Below are 25,954 nucleotides of genomic sequence, written 5' to 3'. Positions count from 1 at the left end.
GTACTTCTAAAACACGTTTTCCCCGGCTGTCCTTCCATTTACAGAACAGACCAAGGGGCCGAGGATTCTGAGTTTTTCCTCCGAGCACAGATGCGGAGTGGGTGTTAGTGAAACCATCCACGGATGCAGGTGAAAGTCTGATGGTTATTGCTGCTTTTGCTCTTTGGATGAGGTAGCAGACAGCTTTGACTCTGTGGTCCGCGGGGACTCTGGGTGGCTGCCCAGATGCAGTCTCGGTAGCTCGGGGTTTCTATTGATGTGCTGCCCGGTCACCACCAGCTTTGTCTTCTGCCGCGGCCAATCCGTCTTCCTCCCGGAACAGCCGGGAGAGAGGGGTGGGGGGGATGTGGACGGGACTTATCCCCCGCCGTCCCGCTGCCCCGGGACCCAGGCCTGCGCGCGGCGGTCGCCCGGAGCCGTCCGCTGCCGGCCTGGGGCCTGAGCGCGGGCGCGACGAGGCGGTCCCTCCGGGCAGAACCCAACTTGGAGGGGTGTCTTCTCTGCCTCCGCAGGCGGGTGATGGAAGGCGGGGTGGGAGGAACCTGCCTCAGAACAGAGGATTGTGAAAACCCATCTAGTGCGTGTTATTGGTTAAAAAAACAAAAAACAAAACAAAAAAAAAACCCGGAATGAAGTGGGACTACGATGGAGCAGCGAGCCGTCTCCCTACGGCGGGAGTCCCCATCCGACGTTAAAACACCAGGGTTCCTATTCCAAGTCAGGCCTTCCAACCCAGGAGTTCAGGGCACGCTTCAAAATTCCTGTTTCACGCAGAAGACTTGTTGATCCAGCTGTGCTGAAGTCATTTGCCCACTGCAATTCGGAGGAAGGGTTAGTAACGAGATAAATATCCCTTTTAACCTCTGATGGACTGAAAATAATCCAGAAAACTTCAGAAGGAGGAGCTGCGTGGCCAAGCCTCTGAAGAAGTGCGCCCGGCGGAGCTCTGACAGGCTGGTGGTCCCGGGTCAGGCCCTCCTTCCCATCAGCCATGGGGGGATGAGGGTGGGAAATGGAGCCCCAAATCTGATGTAACCACGGGCTCTTGGGTTGAGGAGAGGAATCAGCGGTATATTTTATAGGAAGGCTGCCTTCTACATCTTGACGATCATTTCTTTTTGGGTCAGGAGGAAACAGTCTTAGTGCAAGCTCTATGCTATCCAGGTCATTTCCATCAACTGCAGTTTCAGGGGTGGGGTGCGGTGGGAGTTCCTGTTTTGAGTCCCCACTTTAGAGAAAACTGAGGCTTAGTAGAAGCTTGCCCAGGATCATCCAGAGAGAGAGAGGTGCAAACCCAAGTATGCCTGTCACCAGCATCAGAACTTCGGACGTGCTGGAGTCGTGAATGTAACTCTGCCCCTTGCTGTTGGGTCATCTTGCCTTGGGAGCTCAACCTCAGGGAAGTATGAGACACTGTATTCCAGTGTTTTTCTCTCCCACTTGTCTCCAAATGAAGAAACCTTCTGAAGAAGTTTGGGATGTCAAAAAACACCCGCTCAGATTCAGTCCAACTCACCTGGTCCATCTATATAAAACAGTTTTATAATTAATGTTTCAATCAGTTAATTGCAACCCCAGTAAATGGTAAATGGCACCAACCCTTCCTTTTCCCCTCGAATGATTAATTTTTCTTCTCTGTATCACCATGTAACTTCTACTTTTTGTTTGTTCGTTTGTTTTTTGATGTAACTTCTACTTTTTAATACTGCTTTTGACTGTCCACCTCTTCTGTTCCCTACACCCCACAGTCATTTGCAAGAACTACTGGAGCTACCTTTAAAGTCTATCCCAGACCGACTACTTCTTACCAGCTCCATTGCTGTATTCCTAGTCCAACTGAATAGCTGACAAACGACAGTGCCATTCACTGAGATGGGGAAGTCGAGGGGGAAAGCGGCATCTGAGGTTAGGTCAAGAATGCTCTTGGGTTTAATATCTTATGAGACATCCGAGTGGAGCTGGTGAGTAGTTAATTACGAGTGGAGCCTCAGTCCAGGACTGGAGTCATCAGCATGTAAGAGTGGAGGTATTGAAAGTCCTGGGAAGATACAGGGTCGTCAAGGAGCGTGAGAAATGTGGTCAAGCCCTGGGCACTCCTCCACTGAGAGCACGTGAGGAGGGGGAACCAGAGATGATGCTGACCAGGGGCGACCGAAGAGATGGGACGGAAACCAGGGCAGCTGTGGCAGGTGACAGTGTTTCAGGAAGGACAGGGCTTAGCTGGCCCCATGCTGCTGGGAGGTTGCCTGAGTTGAGCACCAAGAAGGGTGCTCAGTGAGATGGAAATTTGTTAGGTGGCATTCACAAGAGTCGTTTGGTTGTGGATGGAATGCAGAGGAAGGAAGCCTGGTTGGGGTGGTAAATGGGAGAAGAGGAGACGGACTGGGCCTCTGGGCAACTCTCCAGCGAGGCTTTACTGTAAAAGGGAGCAGAGCTATGGATCTGTCATTCAGGTGGGGTTTGGGTCAGTTCCAATTTATGTATGTTTTTTGTTTGTTTGTTTTTTTGCGGTACGCGGGCCCCTCACCGCTGCGGCCCCTCCCGCCGCGGAGCACAGGCCCCAGATGCACAGCCCCAGCGGCCACGGCCCACGGACCCAGCCACCCCGTGGCATGCGGGATCCTCCCGGACCAGGGCACGAACCCGCGCCCCCTGCATCGGCAGGCGGACCCCCAACCACTGCGCCACCAGGGAAGCCCTGTATGTTTGTTTTAAGATGAGAGATACTACAGCATGTTTGCTGAAAGAAATGACCCAGAAGACAGGGACAGGGCTTCCCTGGTGGCGCAGTGGTTGAGGGTCCGCCTGCCGATTCAGGGGACACGGGTTCTTGCCCCGGTCCGGGAAGATCCCACGTGCCGCGGAGCGGCTGGGCCCGTGAGCCATGGCCGCTGAGCCTGCGCGTCCGGAGCCTGTGCTCCGCAACGGGAGAGACTGCAACGGTGAGAGGCCCGCGTACCGCAAAAAAAAGGAACATTTTGGTGACACAGGAACTAGGAATCATATGTTAAGGAACAAAATCGGTGTCTGAGCAGGTGAAAGGGGGTGGGATAGAGAGACCAAAGGAGCGGGAAGTGGGGGCAGAGCAGGGACACTGCCTGCAGGTTGGCACATTTAGAGGATGGAGGAGGTGGGCGTTCCCGTGATAATCCTGGGAAATAGGCAGGGTGTGAGTCATTCTCCTTTCAAAGATGATCAAACTAGGATTCAGTTAAAAGCTTCACAAAGCAGCAGCAGAGTGAAGACTCAGCCCAAGTATCCGGACTCCCAGTTTGGGGCTGTTGAAATGACACCACGGTTTCTATAATGATCCTTCGCATTTGGTGGAGCTGAAACGGATTCAGACCTAATTAGTTAGACTTGGAGCCCAGAGCCTGGGGTTCTCATTCTCCCGCTGTCACTGGCCTCTGGGTGTTGGTGAAATTCTCTGAGCCTGCGTTACCTTGTTTCTAAGATGGAAGCACTCCTAACTGCCTGCCAGGTGTGTTATGAGAATCAAAGGAAATAATATATGTGCTTTGTACATGGAAAAGTGCTTTCTATACACATGTCGGATGATGAGTCATGGGGTTGTAGCTCAGGCTAAATAGATCCAGAAACCTGCTAGGCAGAGCTATTTTGAAACGTGTGGCAAGGACCAGAACGTAAGCTTTGCCTCGCTTATGTAATGTGACAGAGTAGCCAGTGTTAAACACCAGCGAGTTTGGTTAAGTATCTCTGTACTTGTAGTAATAGTGAGAATCACGCCACTTCAGAAACGTGTGAAAACTGCCTAGAGGATGCCAGTCTGTCAGCACAGATGGGGCGGGGGCTGAGGAGAAAAGGCTAGGGGCAAAGGTCTTAAGGAATATTCGGACCTAAACTTTGTCATCTGTTTCATCATTGTCACCAGTCTTGTTGCCCTTCTGCGTGACCCTGGACCCGAAGCACGTTCCTGCACGTTATCATAGTATTGATACATGGAGTTCGAGAATGCGAACTGATTCTATTGACCTGTATCTTATATTTTCAAAATTATGTCATGGGGCTGGGAGTTTGGTTTTGAGAGCTTTTATTGCTTTCTGTGTATATATTTGAAAATTTCTAGCTTTAATCACATTGTATTATCACTGAATTAATGGAAGGTTATTCATACCTTTGTGTACTTGTTCTGGTGCTGTAAAGGGTGGAATTTAGAAAGCTATTTAGTTTGTGTTAAAAGCCCCCTTTCCTTGCATTACTATTACTTGACTTCCAAGTACAGCTAAACATTGCAAAATTAATGACAGTTTTCTTTGAGGAATTGATTTATTATCTTAACACTTTTTTTTTTAGTGTTATGTAAAGTATTCTAAAATAAGTTTGGTCAAAGAATCACTTGTGTAACCTCTGGTAAAATATAGGTCTTGCATTCATTTTAAGAATTCTAAGGTTTTAAGGTTTCTACTGGATACCAATCCATAACATTTGGCCTCTATAGGCTTTTGGCGAATAATAAAGTTTTTCATTTAGTGAAACACCTTAGGACAAATGTTATTGGCTTCCACTCAGGAAACGAGAATGCCAACAAATGTTGCTTGTAAGCGTTATTAAGAGGACATTTATAATATCCTTCGTTTATCTGGATATCTTCACACTTTTCAGGCTTTCTTTATGGATGTTCATTATTTTAAGTTTGTTCTGGAAACTTCTTGATGAAATTATCTTGCTTCAACACGTAAATGGAATTTCACTTTTTATTTTAGGAGGCTGATTCCACTGAAGTATCTGCCAAACCAAAGAGAAGTTTTTATGCTGCGAGGGATTTGTACAAATACCGACACCAGTACCCAGTAAGACTATAGAATTTTTTTTTTCTAAAATGTAAAATATTTCCCTTCTGTTTTTGTTACTTTGTGGTGCCAGTGAGCAAATGTGCAAGGAAGGTCCTTGTGCCTTTTTTTTTTTTTTGCGATACGCGGGCCTCTCACTGCTGTGGCCTCTCCCGTTGCGGAGCACAGGCTCCGGACGCGCAGGCTCAGCGGCCATGGCTCACGGGCCCAGCCGCTCCGCGGCACGTGGGATCTTCCCGGATCGGGGAACGAACCCGTGTCCCCCGCATCGGCAGGCAGACTCTCAACCACTGCGCCACCAGGGAAGCCCCTTGTGCCTTTTTTTATATGTCCATATGCTGGAGATTGATTTATTTTTTCCTTTAGCAGAACTTCAAAGATATCCGATATCAAAATGACTTGAGCAACCTTCGTTTTTATAAGAATAAAATTCCATTTAAGCCTGATGGTGAGTAATCCGCTCCCTTGGTAAAGAGCAAACTTTAAATAGTAGTACCGCTAGTCATTCTTTGTTCATTCCATGGTCGGTGCATTCATTGTTCATTGACTGGCTTTACTCTGTCCTGCCGTCCACTGTGTCCCCAGAGTCCTAGACCCTTGAGCTGTGAGCATCTGCTCAACAGGTTCGGGGGGAGTAACTTGAGGATTGGCCATCCTTCCCACCACCTGTTTACAGTGGCGGCTACTATCTGAAAGGTAGTGAGGGCCATTTTTGTGAGAGGAAAAGAGGAGATTTTGAGAACCATAGAATATTAGATTATTAAGGACCCATAAGGGAGATCAAATTCAGTTTCCTCATTTTAAAGATGAAGTTGCTGGGTCTTGATGACCGACTCGATCATAGACTTGATCATAGACTTGGATCTGGGCTCCAGAGTTCGGTGTTCTTTTCACTGTGCCAAACCCGGAAAATCTTTGGAACATAATTGAAAGGTGGTTTTTTTTTCTATTAGAATAATCTTTCCTGTCGATTTTCAGATTCAAGGTCAGGGAGCTAGAGCAGCCCCAGTTCAGCGTTCCAACATCCCAGGGAGGGAACTGCACACATGTAGATCTCCACGCAACTCTGTCAGATATACTGGCCCTCCTCCACACTCTACAGTTGCCCTCCCAGGATCTTTCCTAAACCTTTAGTGAGAGGGTGCAGTCTCCGTGGTAATATGCATGATTCACCCAGGCACCAGGCCGTGGTTCGTGGTGGGCGTCCTCATTTTATCCAGGTCAAACCAGAAAGCTGGCTGCTCCCCGTCCATAGAGCCCTTATCTCTGTGAGATGACCAGATGGCCCTGGCGGCTGCTCTTTACTCTCAGTGGAAACCCGGCCAAATCCCCAGCAGCGTGAGTCAGGGAACGAGGGTCATGGATTGCAAAGCTCTCCGAATGGCAGGACCTTGCATTCTTTGATGAACTAACTGGCTGAAGAATATCTAAGGAATTCCCTATATTTCTGCACTGGCAGACACACCAGTTGGAAATTAGGATGTAAGAACATTGCTGCAATGGCCAGATCCCCTTATCTTCAGTTGATTTCTGGTGTCCCAGAAGTCTGCCCTGTTTTGGAAGGAGCCCTCTAGATAAAAATGCCCTGTTGTATTGACTAACGGTAGAAAGGTACTGCTTTATTTACTAATTGAAATAGTATTAATTAAATTAGTTTTTTAGGACGTGGAGTAAGAAAACCTTTTGAAGAAATGCAATGATAGGTAGCTAATTTGACTCTGATGTGAATTAAAAAAAATTTTCCCAAAGGAATGCCTTCAAAATATTAAAAACATTGAACATAGAGATAATGACAGTATTTAACTCAATTATTTTTATGTTTCTAACAGTGAATTTATTTTCGAGGTGGTAATGTAGAGCAATAACTTAAAGCAATGCATTAATTTTTTGTAATCTTTATCACAAAAGTTATTTGAAAATCTTGTAAGCCTGGTGGAGGTCAGAAGTTTTAGCTAAGGTCACATAAAATGTTATTCTAGTTTATTATATAAATTACATCAACTCTCACTTTCCTTCCCAGTATGTGTGAACACACACACACACACACCACGCTTGTCAGTAAGCCTAAGGCTGCAACGATGTATGTTACTTATTAAGTAGGAGGAGGGATAGATGGAAGGGGAAACAAATGGGAAATTATGGAGGTAAATGGCTTCAACATGCTGATGATTAAAAAACAGCCTTTTACCAAAAACCCTGAGTGTGGACCTCTAGTACAAACTGGTGATCTCTGGAGGAAACGAGAAGGAGATGAGTTACGTTTAGAAAGGTGTTAGGTTGTTGTGTCTTTTCCTATAAAATTGACTAAGTTGGCCGCACAGTCAGTTGTGACTAGACAGATTTGGGAAGCAGAGGATTTTGCCGTGATAAGTTCTTACAGGAGAAGAACTGGATGTGGTGAAGAAGAGGGCTTACGTTTCAGAACCAGAAAGACCTGTGTTCTACTCCTGGTTTTGTTAGTGTGTGACTGAGCAAATCGCACCATGTCCTCGGTGGTAAAGCGGGGCTGTGACGCTGGTTTGAGACAGTGCTGGGTGGATTCAGCGGGCTGGCTACACCCTGTGTAATCCCGGCCCCCGCCGCTAGGAGGCGCTCACCACCATTTCCTTTCCCTTTTCTCTCCTCCCTTTCCTCCTTTTCCCTGCTTCTCTCCTTTCTCTTCTTCCCATCTTTGTCTCCTTCCTTTCTTTTTGCCTGGCATACATTTCATTTTTATTTGATCTAGTATTTCAAGAACTCTATGGCCCTCCAGGGCAGGGGTTGGCCAACTTTCTCTGTACAGAGCCAGAGAGTAAATATCCTCAGCTTTGCGGGCCACGCAATCTCTGTTGCAGCTACTCAACTCCCCTGTTATGATAGAAAATACGTGAATGGATGTGCCTGGCTGTGTTCCAATAAAGCTTTATTTATAAAACAGATGGCAGGCCATAGGTTGCCAGCCTCTGCTTTAGAGTAACTGTCCAGTAGCGCTTTCTCCGATCTGAGCTGCCATAAATTTTTTTTAGAATTAGACTTATTACATAACAGAGTATATGGCATAGGGTATTCATCTTACACAAGCATTGTTGTTGTGTGCTGTTGTTAAGTTTTAACATAAGGCTTAAGCGATTCAGTCTTAAAATGCCTCCAACAATGTTTTACACGTCTGGTTCGTGTTCTAAATCTTTCCTCTTTAGGTGTTTACATTGAAGAAGTTCTCAGTAAGTGGAAAGGAGATTACGAGAAGCTGGAATACAGCCACACCTACATCCAATGGTCAGTCGTGTGCTCTGTCTCGCACCTGTTTCATCATGTGTGTCTCCCAGGCAACATTAATATAAAAATATTATTTTTCTAAAACGTAGGCTTTTCCCCCTGAGAGAACAAGGCTTGAACTTTTACGCTAAAGAACTAACTACATATGAAATTGAGGTAAGGCCAGCTCATTTCATTTGGTGTGAATTAGCCAGATTATATTGCCATTTGATGGCCCTGGTAAGTCCGAGTCACCCAGCTGACTTTTCTTTTTTCATTAGGAATTCAAGAAAACAAAAGAGGCAATTAGAAGATTCCTCTTGGCTTATAAAATGATGTTGGAATTTTTTGGAATAAAACTGATAGATAAAACTGGAAATGTTGCTCGGGCTGTTAACTGGCAGGAAAGGTTTCAGCACCTGAACGAGTAAGTAAAGCCCCGCAGTGCAACCTTGGCTGGCGTGGTGTTTTCCCCGGGTTGGAATTCTCTATGGCTCGCAGAACAAGCAACAGACGGGCTCAGGAATTTGAATTCAAAAGCTCGTCTGAAATGCACTTTATTCTTGTTCTGTATTCTAAAGCAAAACAAAGTAGCAGCCAAAAAAGAATGACATTCCAGGTAGAAACGCGGCTGCTCGGTTTCAGAGCTGTTTCTTCCTGAAGCATCTCTGCTGCCCCCAGCCAAGTGTGGCCTCGCCCCCTCTTTACACCACGTTGCTTGACCTTTGCGGTTGTTGTTTGTGTACATTTTTCCAGACCCATCCCCTAGGTTGTGAGATTCTGCTAGCTCAGCACGCTTCTCAGGTACAGTGCTTTCTTAGATTAAATCCATGAATTAAGCCTATGACATGTAAAAATCATTTCATAAGACCGACAGGTACTCATACATTTTACTAAGAAAGAGGGAAAATTAGAATCTTCGCCATTTAGGTCAAAACCAGAAGCCCATTTTTGGTTAATAAAGCCAAACACCTGGAAGAAAATTTTACCAGTTTATTTGGAATCATCGGCAGGCGGACTCCCAACCACTGCGCCACCAGGGAAGCCCTGCTATATTCTTTTGCTTGGATATTTATAACTTTCATTAACACATATGCCCAAAGTTGGGTTTTTTTTATTATTATTTTCTTTGCATGCAAACTGGCTTTTTTTTCTTTTTAATTATAGGGTGACTTATGAGCACTGGACTATAAAACCAACTTTAAACATTTTTAGCACATTGTAATTAGCTGAACTGGCCAAGTACTAAGAGAAAAAAAAATTAAAACTAACCTAAGAAATTTTTCTTTGCCCCAAACAGAATTTTTTGCATTGCTTAACTCAATTTTTTGTGCTTTCCTAGAACTTTTATCTTGCTTGTGTAAAATGAGTATGAGTACAATATGAATGTTTAAGCCTTCCATTTACTTTATTAGTTATAATCAACGCTGTTAAAATGGTAGCTTGCACTAAAACACGCAGGATATGGGCATAAAGCATTATGATCTTGACGAGAAGACCCATTAACTCATAACTCGAGTTCACTTTGATTTCTGTAGAGCACTTATAGCAGAAGTATATATGCCTCTGCCTAGGCAATGCAGGTAGCTACCTCTGGACAGAGTTTCTAAGCACTTATGTCAGACTGTCACAGAAAGCTGTGTGCAAGTAGCCTGTTGACATGAAGGATGGCAGAAGGCAGCCTTTGAAGAGGATCTGGTAGCATCTCATCTTCCATGTACCCACGACTATCGTTTTAGAGAATTTCCACCTGCTTTTGTTTTGGTCGGAATAGCAGTCATACTTAGTAAATGTTTGTTGAATGAATAATGAGGAACAAAACAGGTTTGTCTGCCTAAATCCTCCTTGGGGTTTTATTGTCAGATCCTCAGATTAGTAGCTGGAAGCCGCCCTTCTGAAGGCTGTCGTTGAGTGATGTCCTAGCTTGGTGTGGGGAGGGGAACCTGACCCCTACTGCCCCGTGCTGCACCCTTTCCACCATCATTTTTCCTTTCCGTGGGTATTGTTTACAGCTTTTACTTGTGTTTTAAGCTGTATGACATCTTGAGTTTTTCACAGTAAGCAGGGAACTCAATACATGTATCGTAGCCTAGCGGATAAAAACTACTGAATGAAAATCAAGTGAAATAAAGTTTAGTGAACAAGTGACCATGACTAAAAGAGGTAAAACGTTTTCAAACACGAGAGTGCAGACATATAGACCAACCACGAAGATGGATTTCCAATTTTATTTGTAATCACCTTGGATTACGGAGCTGTACTTTAGACCCTGGAGTCCCCTCTCACTTTTACTTTCTGTCTCCTGGTTCTTGGCTTTTGCGTGTCCTTTCCTCGCTAAGCTGCTCTTCCTGACAGCTTCAGTCCTTCTTACTACCCTTACCGCTGTCTGGAAGCCCAGCTTCTCTCTTTGATCTGCTACGCGACCCCAAAGTCTACTCACGACTCTAGGAGTGTGGGGTGTTTTTTTTTGTATTTCTTTGTGACATTTATTTCAAATCATACTGCAACACCCGATTTCTTTCTTGTATAATTTTGTTCTATAATCCTGATCTCCATTCTCTTCAACCCCAGTGTTTGTCCTTTTCTACTGTTACGTAACCTTTTTAATTGGCGAACGTGTTGATACAGATTAAGTGTGCACGGAAATTTTATCTTGGCCATTCATCCCGGACTGGATATGTGAAACTGAGCTGCTTGCAAATATAGTAAATTTTGTTGTGTCGTGTAACTCTTCTTTGGGATTTTTAAAGGAAAACATTCTTCCGCTTTTCCATATCTCTCTTTCTCATAGACTTATGAAGCAGATGTTGGGATTTTTACCACCAAGTTTTTAGAGTATGCAAACTCTACATTGGATCAGTCTTGCTGATAAAGACATTGTCTTAACTTCGCTCAAATTTGTATTGTCTCCAAAGACTGGTACTTCCTAACTATTAAAAAATACAGATTCATAAGACCGAAATGTATCTGTGCTACATTGTACCCTTTGGCCTTCAAAGAGTCGAATAGTAAGAGAACACTATTTTGGTAAACATCCAGGAGGCTGGAGATAATGAAAACTGCTGGACTTGTCATTTCTAGCGTCTGGTGAGCCCACATCATTAAGGGTTTAGTTTTGTCCAAACTAACTCTCTTCTTAAAATATAAGGCCATGGAGCCATGCCCTTCCATCCCTCAAATAATTCAGTATCCTCTTCCAGGCTTCCCAAATAAGCTGCTAGTTATTCCTAAGCGAATACCAAGCACTTGTGGAAGCCAAGGCATGTGTATGCGATGCTTGTCTAAAGTTCAGTGTCTGAGGTATAGACAGGTTTGGGGAAGTGAGGAATAAGTGGTGCAATATTGGGTGAGTAACTAACCCCGGGCTGGTGATGACACACATGATTAATACATGGACCTGAAGGCTCCCTTAGGATGCAGCCAGGTATTTGTAATAAAGCAACTCTTGGGCTGAGTGAGGTAGGGGGGCAAGATTATGAATCGTGACAAAATAGGTTTGGAAAGTTTTCATCTGCTAATGGCTTTAGTTTTGGGACAAGAAAAGAAAGATGCTAGTGCAATCTGGGGAAAGAGGAGTCTTTGCAGTCCATGCCATTAGAAGTAAAATTTTAAATTCTGTGATAGGGAAAGAGGAGGTGAGAGAGAGGCCACAGACGGAAGAGAATGAGGTGATTAAGGTGGGATAGGTACACATAAGGTAGTCCTTAGTACCAAATCTGAATAATACCAATACCAATAATTATATTGATGTTAAAGTGTCTGAAATTGATTGAGTTCCACATGCTCTGCATATATGTCAGCTAATTTGGTGCTTACAAGTGCAGTGAGGTGTGGGCCCTTTCCCCCACGTTAAAGATGAGGGTACTTGAGCCGTAGAGGTGCCGTGATTTCATGTAGCTGTTGGTGGCACAGCTAGGGTGTGAATTCGGTTCTGACTCCAAAGCCTGTACTCTGCTCTGCTAAATAAGTCACTTCTGCCTCCTTTGTCAGAATTGTTCCAGCGAGGTAGAATGGTTTCTGCTGCTTTCCTTCTGAGTCGGTTGATATGGTGGGTTCCGCTGGCCCGCTGACCCTGTAAGTCGTACATTCGGCCGGTAACCAATGCTCGGCACTGTGTACCTGTGACAGGTACGATACATTTGTGTAGTAGATAGTCATCCTCAGTGTAGTTAACAAACAGCAATTCGACACCCATGGGAATGCATTGAAAATCTAAATGTTTTTCAAGTACAAAGAACTAAAGGAAAAAGAATTTATTTTATGCATTTGGAGTTTTACACAGATTTACGTTACACTGAGGTACAGGGGTTTCACATCTTGTTTTATTCTTCTTAGCGGTGTCTGTTACGACTTTTAGCCAAGTCATTACAAGGCATGTTTTCGCAGCTTACTCTTCCATCAGAAATAGTTTCCCAGTGGTTTTTACGCCCCTGCTTTCCGCTAATTTTCCTCCTTCGTTGTATTCAATCCTCTTCCAGGTCTCAGCACAACTATTTAAGGATCACTCGTATTCTGAAAAGCCTCGGCGAGCTTGGATATGAAAGTTTTAAATCCCCTCTTGTCAAACTTATTCTTCATGAGGCTCTTGTGGAAAATACCATCCCCAATATTAAACAGAGCGCACTGGAGTATTTCGTGTACACAATTAGAGACAGAAGGGAAAGGAGAAGACTCCTGCGGTTCGCCCAGAAACATTACACGCCCTCGGAGAATTTTATCTGGGGACCACCCAGGAGGGAACAGCCCGAGGGCAGCAAAGCCCCGAAGACCCCCGCCCCGCCCACCTCGGGGCATCACAGCCAGACGTCTATGCACAAAAAACCCAAGGACTCCAAAAATCCCTCCGCAGCTGGGCGCGTAAATAGCAAAGCTGCCGAAGACAAAAAAGTGACACCTAGGGAGCCGGAGGAGGAGACAGACTGGCCCAGCTCAGAGGCCGGCAGCGAGGCTGCCAGGTCGGGAGACCCAGAGAGAGAGGGTGATGCCGACAATTCCAGTCCTCAACCAGAAGAGGCAGTTGCGCATGCGCTGGAGAAAAAGGAGCGTGCGTCTCCCTCTGAAAAAGATGAAGAGCGTGAAAACCGTAACAAGGACTGTGAAAGTCCCGGAGAGACAGGTTCCCACGATGACGCACCCTTACAGTGAATTATCAGGAAGCCCACAGACCCGTGTGGGTGAGGAACAGAGGCCACGTTTCGGAGGGTAGCCGGCTGTTGGTGATCTCTGTGGTAAGCATTTAGTTGTCACTTGGTTTTGATTTTGGATGACAGTGAATTTAATATTTCACCAGAAGTCTGAAGACAGGACCCCATTCGTGAATGCATTCTGTAACACTTCGGGGACGTGAGTTTTCGAATCCGGTACACAACAATTACTTTTAAATTATTTTCAGTGTATCTGGAAATAACCATGTAGTCTTCGATACAGCAAATAAATTCTTTGGAGAGACTCCGCTCTACATGAAGAAAATCAAGTGGATAATTTCGTTAGGTTGCCACCCCTTTGCCCGTTTTATGGATTCCTTTGTTTTTAAGCTGCGAGAAAGAATTTGGTCTTCTCAGATGTATTCGGAAGAAATTGGGAGTTTTTTCATTACAGCACCTCAGCATGCTTAGTTTTAGTTTCTGGTAAGTGGGATGGATGTTCCTGGGGAGATACACTTGCCCCTCCCCGTTTGTCGGTCCTGCTGTTTTTCCTCTTCCCCTCTCCATTCTCTCCCTCGTTGGCCACCTGTGTCGGCGGGCACGCGCATTTCTAGTGTACATTCGGATGATCTACTACAGTGACATTTACGTGGCGTAGAGGGAACTGTCGGCTGTATTATTTCAAGAATTTGTTTAAAATAATAAACATGGTTTTCTGTGTTAAGTGCTTAAAAACAAATTTTGATGCACAAGTCCAAGAAGAGAATTTTGCCTTCTGTGGCTGTTCCGTACAAATTTGGTGCTTGTTTCTGAATGCAAATGACTAAAGAATTAAAAAATAAGAAAGGAAATTATTCGTTTTCAAAAGGCACGCATCTGGCACTGGCAACAAGGCAGTGGTCCCTAAAACCATGAATATCTCAGCGTTATGTAGACTATGACATTAATATGGCTTAGTCCACAGTATATCTTTAGAAAAAATATAATCTGCTGCATCTCTAAGTTGTGAAAGCTCGAAATTGAGAACAGACTGGACATCCCGTATATTCAGTTTTAGTAAGCACTGAATGTGTTAATATTGGGTAAGAGCAAATAACTTTCTTGCTTATACTATTATCACTAATTATTACACATTCGAAAACAGTCAAACACTGTGGTGAGAACTTCAGAGCATACGTACACATATAGTGAAAGCAATTCACAGAAAAAATTTTTTTTCATTTCATTTAGAAAGGCATTGGCTTTTGTGTGTTTCTTAGGCCCTTAAGGGAAGTTCTATACACTTTAACCCTCAGAGAATTTTTACTGTGTCCTATTTTTAAATCACATTATGTCATCTTCTGTTACCTTTATTGACCAGAGGATTTTTAGCGGAGGGTTTCTAGAAAATAGACACACAAGTAGTATGCTTTAGAAGGGTTACATTGCCTTGAAGTTTACATGAAACAGCATTGTTGCTCAAATCTGACTTATTTTATATGAATGTTAGTAACGCTCATGTTATATATTGTATTCCAATAAATATAGAATATTTTTTCACTATCATTTCTCATGATATGAGAAATGACAGTTTTTGCTTTCTACTGTTTTGTGAAGTGAGCATTAGGATTTGGGGAAACCATTCTGCTTCTGCATTTCAATTTCTTTGTTTTTTCACATGGACCCTCTAATGGCCCCATCGAGCTCAATAAACAGTTCTACAGCTTAGCGCGTGAGAGTAGGTTGTCACATTGGGCTGAATTGTAGGAATATGATTCATTTGAAATACCTTACCAATTTTGCATACATGATAAAGTGTTCACACCACTTTCTAAGTGCATAATGTTAAAATTTTGTGACCAGATATTAAAATATTAATAAGTGGACAGATACGAACAGAAATGGATATAATCTAAATCACTTAGAAACTAATAGTATATCAGAACCCTTAGAAGTAAAAATGTTTCATTCAATAATTTAACTTTTAGCGTATTCCTAATTAGGGGTTTGATGAGATTGTACTGTTTAATTTGAGAATATTTAGTCTCAAGGGAAAACTGCCTGGCTTCCACTTAAAACAGTGGCCTTTTTCTACCATGCTGTTTTGAAATGCATACTCTCGTGAAACAGTCTGATTCCTACGCTTAATCTGTACATAACTTACGAGAGAATTCTTCAGTGGAAACAAGTGAGAGGATGGCATTCCTTTTGCAGATAAAAATTATGAACGTCTAGAGTTTTTTTCTATTAAGAATACTCTGTACATTCAATAGTTTTACAATAAGATCTGTAGGTGTGTCTTTAGGTGTGTGTGTTACGACACGAAACAGCCCTCTGGGTTTGACCGTGATGTTTTGTATTTTTAAGAACTACCATGTGCTTGCAGAAACTAAGAAGCTGTTCTAAAAACGCAGTGGAGCATGGCCAAATGACTAGAAACTTTATTGAATTTTTGTGAATACGTAGACTTTATCATTGTACCATGGACTGTGAATATACTAAGTATTGGCTATTGATAAAATACTAATTTGCATTTCAGGCAAATAGATGTTACACCGCTTGGTTAGTCTAGTATATTTCTAATATTTTGTGCTTTCATATCCCAAAGGAGACGATATATGTGAAAATATTTTGAAATACTGTAAAGTGATATATGATGAAAAGATATATTTCTGTAGAGAAAAAGTTTACAACAGTAAGAGTATTGTACCATTATACATCTTCATGCTCAATCTCATAAGAAACTGGAAAGAATCACGACAGAACTGAAAATATGTCTGCTTTCTCTAAGTCACGTCCAGTTCTCAGTTCAGAAATTATTTGGTGTAGTTTTATTTTGGATTTTAGTTTTGAGAAACAACCTTTTTCAGTTTCAAGGAGAAAACAAAACTTATGACTCTGGAGTTACCAGAGAAGTTCTAAGATTTTTTTGCTAAGTATTAAAAATATAAAGATTATGTTTAAAAATTACCTACTTTTGTTTCTAGTTTTTACACTTTAACCTGACAGAAGGAATGCTCTTGTGAAAAAGGAAAAGTATTGTAGTACAGTATTACATTTGAGTTACTCTCTAAAAAATCATTTTAGAAAGTAAACTTCCTTATCCAGTTGTCAAAAATTGGTTGAACTGATGGAGAGGGAATATTTGTTTAATTGTTTAAAGTTAAATTTCCCAGGTTTATAGTAGAGTTATGGTTGAGTGTCTAATCTACTGAGTAACTAAATCAAGCCAGTTTCTTTGTCTTTCTATAATTGAGGCTCTTCTAAAAGCTTTATTTTCTAACCTGAGAAGAGAAGGGCGTTCTTGATCTTGCTTGATTATAATTGCATCTGTGGGTCTCTCAAGTTTATTTGGGGTGAGTGGGGACTCTTTGTTATAGGAGTAGTTTTGAAGATTTCTATTTTGTTTCCCACTTAAAAAGTTCCAATTTTTTTTTCCTTTGGGGTATATCCATTAAGTGTAAGGTAGGCTGAAGTTAGACAAGCAAGAATCGTTTCAAATGTAGGTGCAGTTGTAGAAAATGATGGCCTGGGTCACAGTAGGATCTGGAAAATTAGGGGTGTACAAAGGGTTGACTTCTTTCAATTTAGAATTCTTTAGTGTTTATTCCATGAGCATATTTGTTGAGTAATCTCTAGGGTGCCAGTGAGTACACCCTGCCTCTTTGCCTGTTCCAGCCCACCCAGCAGACTGTGCTTAGGGACAGACCATGTTTTAGAAATTCCTTATTACTGAAGTTAATGATAGAATAATATAGTTATAAATATGAATGCCTGGAGGTGTCCAGATGTGCCTTAACTAATGTGAATGCTTTTCATTCAGAAGTTTAAATTTTTACTTCATTATAAAATCTTGCCATAAGAAACATTCCAGACCGTGAAGATCAGTTAATTTAATGAAATTTACTTTCGTGCTTTTTCATTTTGGAGACATTTCCATTTGTATCAGTAACATCAGTTCAAAAGGAAGTGTACTAGCGACAGTGTTCAAAAATGTGTTACATTTGAGAAAGAAGTAAGGTGTGAAGTTAAGCAGAAAGATTAACTTCATTGTTACATTTATTTATGCTTCTGCCTAATTTTGCTACACCCTGTAATTTTCATTGTAAACATCTCTCAGTTACTACAAGTAATATTAATCTGTGTTTTACTTTTGCTTTTAGATACAGAGGGATGTGGAGAATGGCATTCTATTAGAGAAATGATTTAAAAGTTTAATTCCAGTAGATAGTTGGAGGAATCTGAGATTAATTTGGACTTTTATGCTGTAGTTTTATTAGAAACATTTAAACAGTACTTGTTCTTGCTTTTTCCCTAGATTAGAGAGAATGTCTTTTGTCATCTACTTTTTCCCTCATCTGTTGAGAAGTTTATTGTTTTAGTTACCTGTGGGAAATAACTTCTTAATATGTTTGTTTCCTTGAATTAAAGTGTTCACGTGGAGGACACAATTAACTGCTTCGTTTTATGGCCCAAACTCTTGCCTGGAGGTTGAGTTCAGAGATGGGGAGGTGGCTGAGAACCAGAGTGGGCGTCTTGGTGAAGGGGCACGTACACTGGGCTGCATCCTCTCCAGTAGAGGAGGGGTCTCCGGAGCCTCCCCTGGATGCCGAGGGTGTCGCACCCCGTGATCGCTGTCTTCTGAGGAAGGTGGGCCACCTTGGACTTCATGCACAGTTTCACTGGGTATCAATTTTCATAAAATACCTGTTATAATTCATTCGTCACCATTTTGCAGTTGTTTAGGAAATTGTGAGCAGTTGGACACCTGCTATGTAAATTACAGCTGAATCTTTCTATCTCGGGAAACATTGAAATACCAGTTCTGCCTACCCCTCTCGCCAGTTCAAAACTTCTGATTTCCATCAAAAATTATTTGGGGTTGTTCTTTCAGAGGTCTCTATATAAAATTCTCCATAAAATGATTTAGTGTAAAGACGAAGTGAAAGGGAAAAGGCACCAGTGCGCACTTGTTATGCTGAGAGACCTTTTTTAGACAAATCAGAAACCTTATATATTTTAATATGAAAACTATGTTGAAGCTATAAAGTTTATCATATTTTTGTTTTTAAATTATAATGGAGTTTGTGGAACAGTTACATTAACTAGAGAGATTCGTTGTGTAATAAGCTTTGGTCCTAAGAAGTGTCCAAGGTCTGCAGTCATTGGTCAGATGAACACCTTTTTCAGTGCTGGTGGGTTTAGTTTCATGTGGAGAAGAGGAAAATAACAATCGAAACAAAAAATTAGAAACGGTCACTAGAAACTCACTTATAGATATAAAGATGTAACTGACTGTAGGTTTGTGGAGTGCCAGAATTTACTGGAATGAGGAATAGATGAGGATGCAGAAGCTTTACGGTGGGAACGTGCTCGGTGTTATCCGTGCCAGGGAGATCTGGACTGGTGTGAATGGGAAGCAGTCCCATTCATGCTCGCATTTTCAGCCTGGATTCCGCTTACTCCACAGTAGATGGAAACCTTTCACAGACTGAGAGAAATAATCACATGATGCGCCACCAGGTTTAATTCCTCTGCCCGTGGTTCTACTGACAGGAAGTTAAGTGGAGGCAGTGGCTGCAGAGACGGGAAGGAGGTCCCGCGCTAGGCTGTTTCTAACGATGTGACTGTATACCCCACGCCGGCGAGAGCGATGGCGTCTTCCTCGTTTGGCACCACAGTTAAGAGCAACAAACCACAGCAAGGGTTTGACAAGCGTTTTGTTCTTTGTCCTTTTTTGCTTTTGTTTTTGTTTTGAGGTACGCGGGCCTCTCACTGTTGTGGCCTCTCCCGTTGCGGAGCAGAGGCTCCGTTCGCGCAGGCTCAGCAGCCACGGCTCACGGGGCCCAGCCGCTCCGCGGCACGTGGGCTCTTCCCGGACCGGGGCACGAACCCGCGCCCCCTGCATCGGCAGGCGGACTCTCAACCACTGCGTCACCGGGGAAGCCCTGTCCTTTTTATAAGAAGGTTGTTTCCGTGTTTCCCAAGTGAGCTGTCCACTCCTCTTCCGTGTTACCTAAGAAGATAGACGGCTAACTGGGTCCAGTCACCGCTTCAGCTGGGAAACTATCGTGTCCTTTGTATTTTGAGTATTTCAGGAAAATGGGTAGATTCTTAGAAAGATGTGTGCTTTCCTTCCTGCATGAGCGCTGACTCTCCAGCAGCCGTGGGCCTTCTCTGTGCTCTGTCATCTCCTGCAGGATGAATTACAGAACGCCGTGCACGTCTGTGCCCAGCAATACCATGTGTATGTGGTAGGAGCTGTAACCAGCAGCCGTGGGCCTTCTCTGTGCTCTGTCATCTCCTGCAGGATGAATTACAGAACGCCGTGCACGTCTGTGCCCAGCAATACCATGTGTATGTGGTAGGAGCTGTAACCAGCAGCCGTGGGCCTTCTCTGTGCTCTGTCATCTCCTGCAGGATGAATTACAGAACGCCGTGCACGTCTGTGCCCAGCAATACCATGTGTATGTGGTAGGAGCTGTAACCAGTCTCTGGATCTGTATGGTACTATGAAACACTTATTTTATAATCCTGTAACTGTATGGCAGTGTTATGCCAGAAAATGTATAAAGTGAAGTAGTGTCTGTTGTTTACTGCTGTATTTAAAAATATCATTTCTGAAACTATATATTTAGAGTTCTGTTATTTTTAATAACTATTGCCAAATATACATCCTGTAAGACGACCAAAAGCCACTTCATCTTACTTAACATTTTAGCATTATGCTGATTTTGCATGATTAAAATATTTTTAAAGAGCTGGAACAAATGACGTTGCTGTTTTTCTCTGATTAGACTGTTTTTATGGTTATGGTATGAGATCAACATTATTTCCCTTTTATCCCCTAAAATAAATATTGTATTTTGAAGAGTGAAATCTTCTTTACACAGGCATTTATTTTTGTCGGGAGATTTTGGAGGGCAGATCACACGTGTAAGTACCTGGATGTTTACTGTTCTCTCTTTTCCTCACTTTTCTCTAATGCAAAGTTTTAAAAGTATATTTAATACAGATGACTGAAAATGAATAACTCATGGAGGGGACAGATTTTTTTTCACTTAATAGAGCTGGTCTTCTAACAACAAGTTTTTGATTAAGAAAAATGCAGCTGTGAGATGCCATTGAGCACGTTGCTCGAGTTGCCGCAGGACAGCGGGGATGAAGGTGAGGAAAGGCATCACGTTGGAGCTTGCCTGCGCTGACCTGTAGAGGCGGGAAAAGAGCGTATGAAAGAACTAAGAACAAACTAGTAAGAGTCAGAATGAAATCACATTGTGCATACTTGAGAAACGCAGAGAGAGAGAGGGAACAGACCACAGCCATGGTGGCGAGCAAGCATGATTTTAACTGCAGCCTTTGGGATGAGCTGTTTAGGGAGGGAGCAACGCACACAAGCAATTATCATCCTAAGGGAAGAACGGATGCATTCTGGTAACAGAAAATAGAGATGTTTGCTTTTCCCCAAGGGTCAAATGTCAGAAGGCAACCTAAGATCTTAAAAAGATGGAGATTGTCAGTAGAGTGAAAAAAGCAGGACTGAGTCTACATTTCTTTAAGAATGTAAAATCTAAATAATACGGGAGACAGTTCGCAGAAGAGATTTAAAACACGTTCCTTATTTTAAGCCTCAAGTGGATGCAGAGAAGGCCAGCTGGTGTTCCAGGGATGGCAGCAAATCCCAGCCTGGAGAAAAGTGTCAACGGTCAGGGTGGCCTCTCGTGGATGAGTTTAGGCTCCGTGATTGTGACTGACTAAGGAGTTGGGCTGATTACAGGGAACGTGTAAGGATGATCCTTTCCCTTGGGATTATCTCCGTGAATATGTGGAGTTAATTGGAAGAGCGTTTTAAAAATAGGTTATTCACAAGAGAGATTAGAGAGCCAGCGTGGATCTGACTTTACTAAGGAAGGCTGGGTTGACTAATTTTGCTATAATAGTTAGCGTTCCACTATTTTTATAACCTTAATGTATGTTCAGCACTACCGAGGAATATACAAATATGTTCTTCTCAAATGGTGTGTAACATATTTTGTTGTGATTGAAATAGCTTGTTTGTTCTACTCTCAGCTTGAGAAAAGGAAGGGGGTAGAGGAGGAAAGAATAAACAGAGAAGTGGTGGTTGATGTGAACCAAGGGAGCCCTGGTGGCTCACCTTAGGACCCAGAGGGTGTCTGAGATCCCCGAGTGGATGATTTCACTGTTGTCAGGAAGAGAGTTTCAAGAAAAATCCCTGAAGGAGGAAAAACTAAGGGCAAAGAAGCGTTTTGTCTAACCGGGGAGAGCTGGCTTGGAGGCCAGGTGGACTTGGGTCCATGTAGCAACATGGTCACTTACAGTTGGCTGTGTGGCTTTGGGTGAGTCACGTAAGTTCTCAGGGTCTCTGGTCTCCTGTTGGCAACAGTGTCTACTTTGTGAGTTTCTTGGGAGAATTAGGGTGTGGGTGAAATGCCAGGGACATATTCAAGACACTTCTGTATAGTGGTTGCTAGCATTCTAGAGAAAATCTAGATGTTTGGTCACCACAGACATTGTGCAGCATTTGTCTCAATGGAAGTCAATCTCGCCTAATCTATGTTTACAGGGTTTATAGATCAAAATAAACATCTTAAGCTTTGTTTATTATTTTAATGTAGTTCTCACTAGAAAAGCTACCAGGTATAAAATGGATGATTTTATATTAGACACACTGATATTCACAGGATAGAAAATTTCCCTCATTGTGAATGTAATGCATGTACAAAATAGCCCTTTATTACTTCCTGAATAATTTTTTGAACGGGTTTCCCTTCTCTGCCAAGAAAGAGCTGGAGTGTGGGACAGAGCTGAAGCCTTTTGATCAGGATCAGAAGATGATCTTAGTATATTTTAGGACACCCCCAGCATTGATTCTTATGGGAAGCAGGAAGTTTTAACTTAAAACCCTCCAAATAGACATTTACGTCATACCTTAGTAGAAGGCCACTTAACAGTTAACACTGTTTAAAAACGTGCGTGCAATCAGTTCTATGAACTTGGTGGCCTTCTTGCCATTGTTTTCTAACAACCAGAACCAGGAGGATGAATAACCTTCTACTAAATAAATATTCATCTTTCAAAATTCTAACCTATAAGCATCTTCATACCGTGAAATTAAGATGGGGTCACCAGAGTTCCTGGGCCGCTGTCTCGTTCAACCGTAAATCGTTTCGGAATGCACCACACAACACTATCAATAAGATGGGAAATAAATTCTCATTGACGCCGATAGAGGCTGAATATTTTCTTTTCCCTCTGGCATTCATTTCGACCAATTCCCCCTCGTTTTACCCGTTTCCCTGTCCAGAAATGGGAAGGGATATTATAGACTTCCGTAGTTGACACTGAGTGTGGATCCTAATGTCCTAGAAAATGAAGAGAGGGGACACAACTGTCCCCCCCAAATGCTGCAGATGCAAGAGCTCGAGGTGGCACCGGAGCCCGGGCTCCCAGTTCGCTGTGTTTGCCCTGTAACCCTTGAGCGTCGTCGGGGAACTGGAAGGGTTCAAAAGCATCAGCTTAGACAGGGGGCTGGCCCGTGCAGCAGTGTCACCCGAGACTAGAGTCTTGTCCGTGAGAGTGGCTTTCTCACCGCCCCGAGCATTTTCCACTGGCCAGTGTTCACGTCGACAGGCTCTCAAGTTGGTTCAAACATTTCCACTGGGGAAGAACCCACCGGGGCTCTGCCAGTGGACTTTGTCGTCACCTCCCACGTGTGCCTTTTTACACAAGCCGTTCCTCAGAGCTCACCTCTGGGATGACACGGAGCTGGCTGGGCTGAGCCCCCGACGTTTCCAAGCTCATCGAATGGCATCACCTGATCCCCCCAAGGAACAGGAAACCAGGGAGCTACGTGGGAACGTTCATTTGTCAACTCATCCGGTTTGGCAACACGTTCTTTGATTCTACTTCTGGAGTTTGTCTGCAATCCACCCCCTCGTTTGCACCCCTGCTGCCTCTGTAGTCCTTTATCTAGTGTAAAGACTCCTAAATTTCCCTCTGCCTTCAGAGAGAATGCAGTCTTCCCAAGATGCCACAGTGTGTCTTGTATCTCGGGTGCCTAACTTAGGGTCCAGCACATAATAAGCAATCCACGGCCACTGAATTAAAAGAGATGTTTAGCAGTGATATCTTGAAACAAGCGTGACTATATGGACAGCTATTTCTGGATCCATTTCTGAAATTAGATGTCTTCCACAAGACAAAGAGCTTTCAAAATGAATTATTTGTGTGACAGTACAAAGATTTATATTGAAACATTTCCTAAGTATTTAATGCTTTGTTTGACCAACTTGGATCTTACTTTCTTCCTGATTTGGGGTCACTTAGTAACAGATGTCATTAATTGCTTTTAAACTGATTTAAGTTTAAAACAGTTGTTTAAAGTTTTTTTAACCTGGGAAGTTTCAAATCCGAGGTTAAAAAAAGAAAGGGGAGTACACGGTCCTACTTTTCCTGCCTGGTTTGAAATCTGAAATAAGATGAAGTAATTTAAAAATCACATTTGGTGGATTAACAGAGTACCTGTTTCCGTGCATGGCTGCGTTATGCGCGTGGAAATAAACAAGTGAGAGCATGAGACAGAAGTGTTTCTGTAAGAGAAGCATGTGTAGCTTTGGCAGAATAAAGGCAATTCCTTGGCAGTTCACAGCGGAGCTGACTTTTCCCTTCTGGTTTCACACTTTAGACCAAATTCTGATTGACAGTAAGGGCTACACTTTAAGAAATGGCTTTTCACCTTAATGTTTAATTTTCCAGTTGTATTGCTTCTTTGGTGTGAGCTTTTCTTTTTCCTACATGTTGACAACCAATTGAAACTAAGAACTCGCTTATCTTAAGTTTTCATTAAATGGAAACCCTATGGAAGTTTTCATGGATGGAGTAAATTGTCGCCCAAATTCCTTTAACCTCCATGAACATTTTTTACAGGCCATCCTAAGAAAGGCTTGAGTGTGCCACATACTTAGAAAAACACTCAAGCCGAACGTGACTTTGTGAAGAGGGCGGTTCCTCATTTTGTTTGTCCTTTTTTCGCTTATGGTAATGAACACAAATTCTAAAATCGTTTGAGGTCACAAAACCAGTCACAGTGAAATGAGATATGTAGAGAAAATGGAGCATCTGTTTCTCAATAGCTCATCGCATCTTCCTCATGAGTCCCACCCTGCTGATTGATGGGGACCTCTTAGTCAACGGGAACTACCTCTGTCACTCTTGTTCCTATTTCTACTTTGGGGTTAAACATCCAGACTGTTCAAAATCTGGATCGTGGCTGGAGTGACAGCCTCTTTGGAATGACCCTATTTCTTTTGGTAAAGGGACTAGTCATTGGGATTTTACACCCGCCTCTCTTTTCTTACTCAGGAAGACATCTGTGGGCATTGACGTGGTCTCGCTGCTCATTTGTGGCAGCAGAGGAGAACAGGTGAGAAGATGCCCGGGGTGTCCTCTGGGCAGGCCTGTGGAGTGGCTGGGCTAGGCTGCTGCTAAGGTGGTAACTGCTGAAGTTCAAGGTCTCAGCTGGCGATCGGTACTGAGGCCAGTGGTGCCGGTGATGGAGCTGACAGCCTTCAGTGTAGAGCAGCAAGCACACCATTTAGACCCCAAGCCTATGTGGGTCATGGACACGTCGGCTCCCCTGGGCCCTTGTGGTCACCGGGAAACCAGAAGTACTGACACATACGGGCTCAGTTTCCTGTCCGCGGTCATCTCAGTTCTGGGCTCCGGGCTGTGGTGGAAGCAGCGTCTCCCGGAGGCTTCAGCCCACAGAGGTTGTTCAGGAAAGTGGGACACCTGCCCCGATGACTCCAGCCTCCTTAGAAGTCTATGGTGTTTCTAAAGACTCCAGTCTGAGTTGAAAAGATCACTTACGTAAAACTCAAAAGAGAAAAGAATATTACCCCTGTAATAATAGACACAAAGTTGTCGCTGGTGGTGGTGTTCGGTAGAATCTAGAGTTGGAATAGACTTTAGAAAGCATGAAGTCCAACGTTGGCATTTACTCATGAAGAAACATGTTTAAAGAGTTTCTTCGATTTTGTGACAATTTGCTCTTTGGTTTAGCTCGAATCTAGCTCCCAGCCCCTAGCTCTGTGCTCTTTCCGTGATGTGGTGTCACCTTTTCTGTATGTGTATTTTCCTAAATAGATGGAGGTTGGAAGATCTGTTCAACTAAATGCTGAAGTCTCCCTTTTTATTCACCCTTTGGTTGAATTAATTCAGTAAATATTTTAGTTTTGGAGTCATCTGTGTGATAAACGTTGGGTTCTGTGATTTGAATCCCGTCTTCATGGTTGGCCATGTGGCCTTGGGGAAGGTCACTGATACTCCATGAGCTCCAGCTTCTTTGTCTGTAAAGTGGGGACAATAATATTCACCTTGGAGGAAACTGAAAGTTATAGAATTGCATTGTGTTTTCATGGTACAGAGCAGTTAATAAACTATAATTGTCGGTATTTCTTAAATATCTGTGGTTTCTGAGTTTTTCTTTGAAAGGCCAAAATTTAAAAGAGAGAAAGTTGGAGGTAAAGAAGAAAGGGAATAAAGAAAAACACAGAACCAGAGCTCTGTATAACATTTTAGATTGCTCTTTGCTTTGTCTTTAGGGTTGGGTTCCTGATTAGATTACACCTGATCCTTCTTTATCTAATTTGATGGTTAAGAGGAAAAAATTGATACCACAGAAGAAGCATTGTGTAAGCTAATGTGTTATCATTATATTTGTAATATAATTCTTTCAGGAATCTTGAATAATCTACTTTTTAAATG

General features: G+C 43.0%; 1 protein-coding gene across 4 annotated transcripts; it reads left to right on the top strand.

Moving 5' to 3' along the window:
• Positions 1-108: 108 nt before the first annotated feature.
• OGFRL1 (opioid growth factor receptor like 1) lies at positions 109-25,731 on the top strand. Of its 4 annotated transcripts, none has more exons than XR_003001333.1 (8): positions 109-129; positions 4,725-4,811; positions 5,178-5,259; positions 7,988-8,066; positions 8,156-8,222; positions 8,327-8,472; positions 12,524-13,672; positions 24,551-25,731. XR_003001333.1 is itself a non-coding variant. In XM_024731857.1 (7 exons), exons 1-7 carry the CDS (start codon positions 124-126, stop codon positions 13,188-13,190), a joined length of 1,131 nt encoding a protein of 376 aa, XP_024587625.1. In that variant the 5' UTR covers positions 109-123; the 3' UTR covers positions 13,191-17,619. The 4 variants fall into 4 exon arrangements, 2 of the variants coding, with proteins under 2 accessions (XP_024587625.1, XP_024587624.1); XR_003001332.1 differs by lacking the exon at positions 24,551-25,731 and adding an exon at positions 17,600-24,525; XM_024731857.1 differs by lacking the exon at positions 24,551-25,731 and having other exon boundaries at positions 5,181-5,259; positions 12,524-17,619.
• Positions 25,732-25,954: the final 223 nt, after the last annotated feature.

The sequence above is a fragment of the Neophocaena asiaeorientalis genome, unplaced genomic scaffold, assembly GCF_003031525.2.
Source record: "Neophocaena asiaeorientalis asiaeorientalis breed wild unplaced genomic scaffold, Neophocaena_asiaeorientalis_V1.1 scaffold450, whole genome shotgun sequence".
Taxonomy (NCBI): Eukaryota; Metazoa; Chordata; class Mammalia; order Artiodactyla; family Phocoenidae; genus Neophocaena; species Neophocaena asiaeorientalis.
The sequence above is the reverse complement of the archived record's forward strand: the minus strand, read 5'-3'. Positions and strand labels throughout refer to the sequence as shown.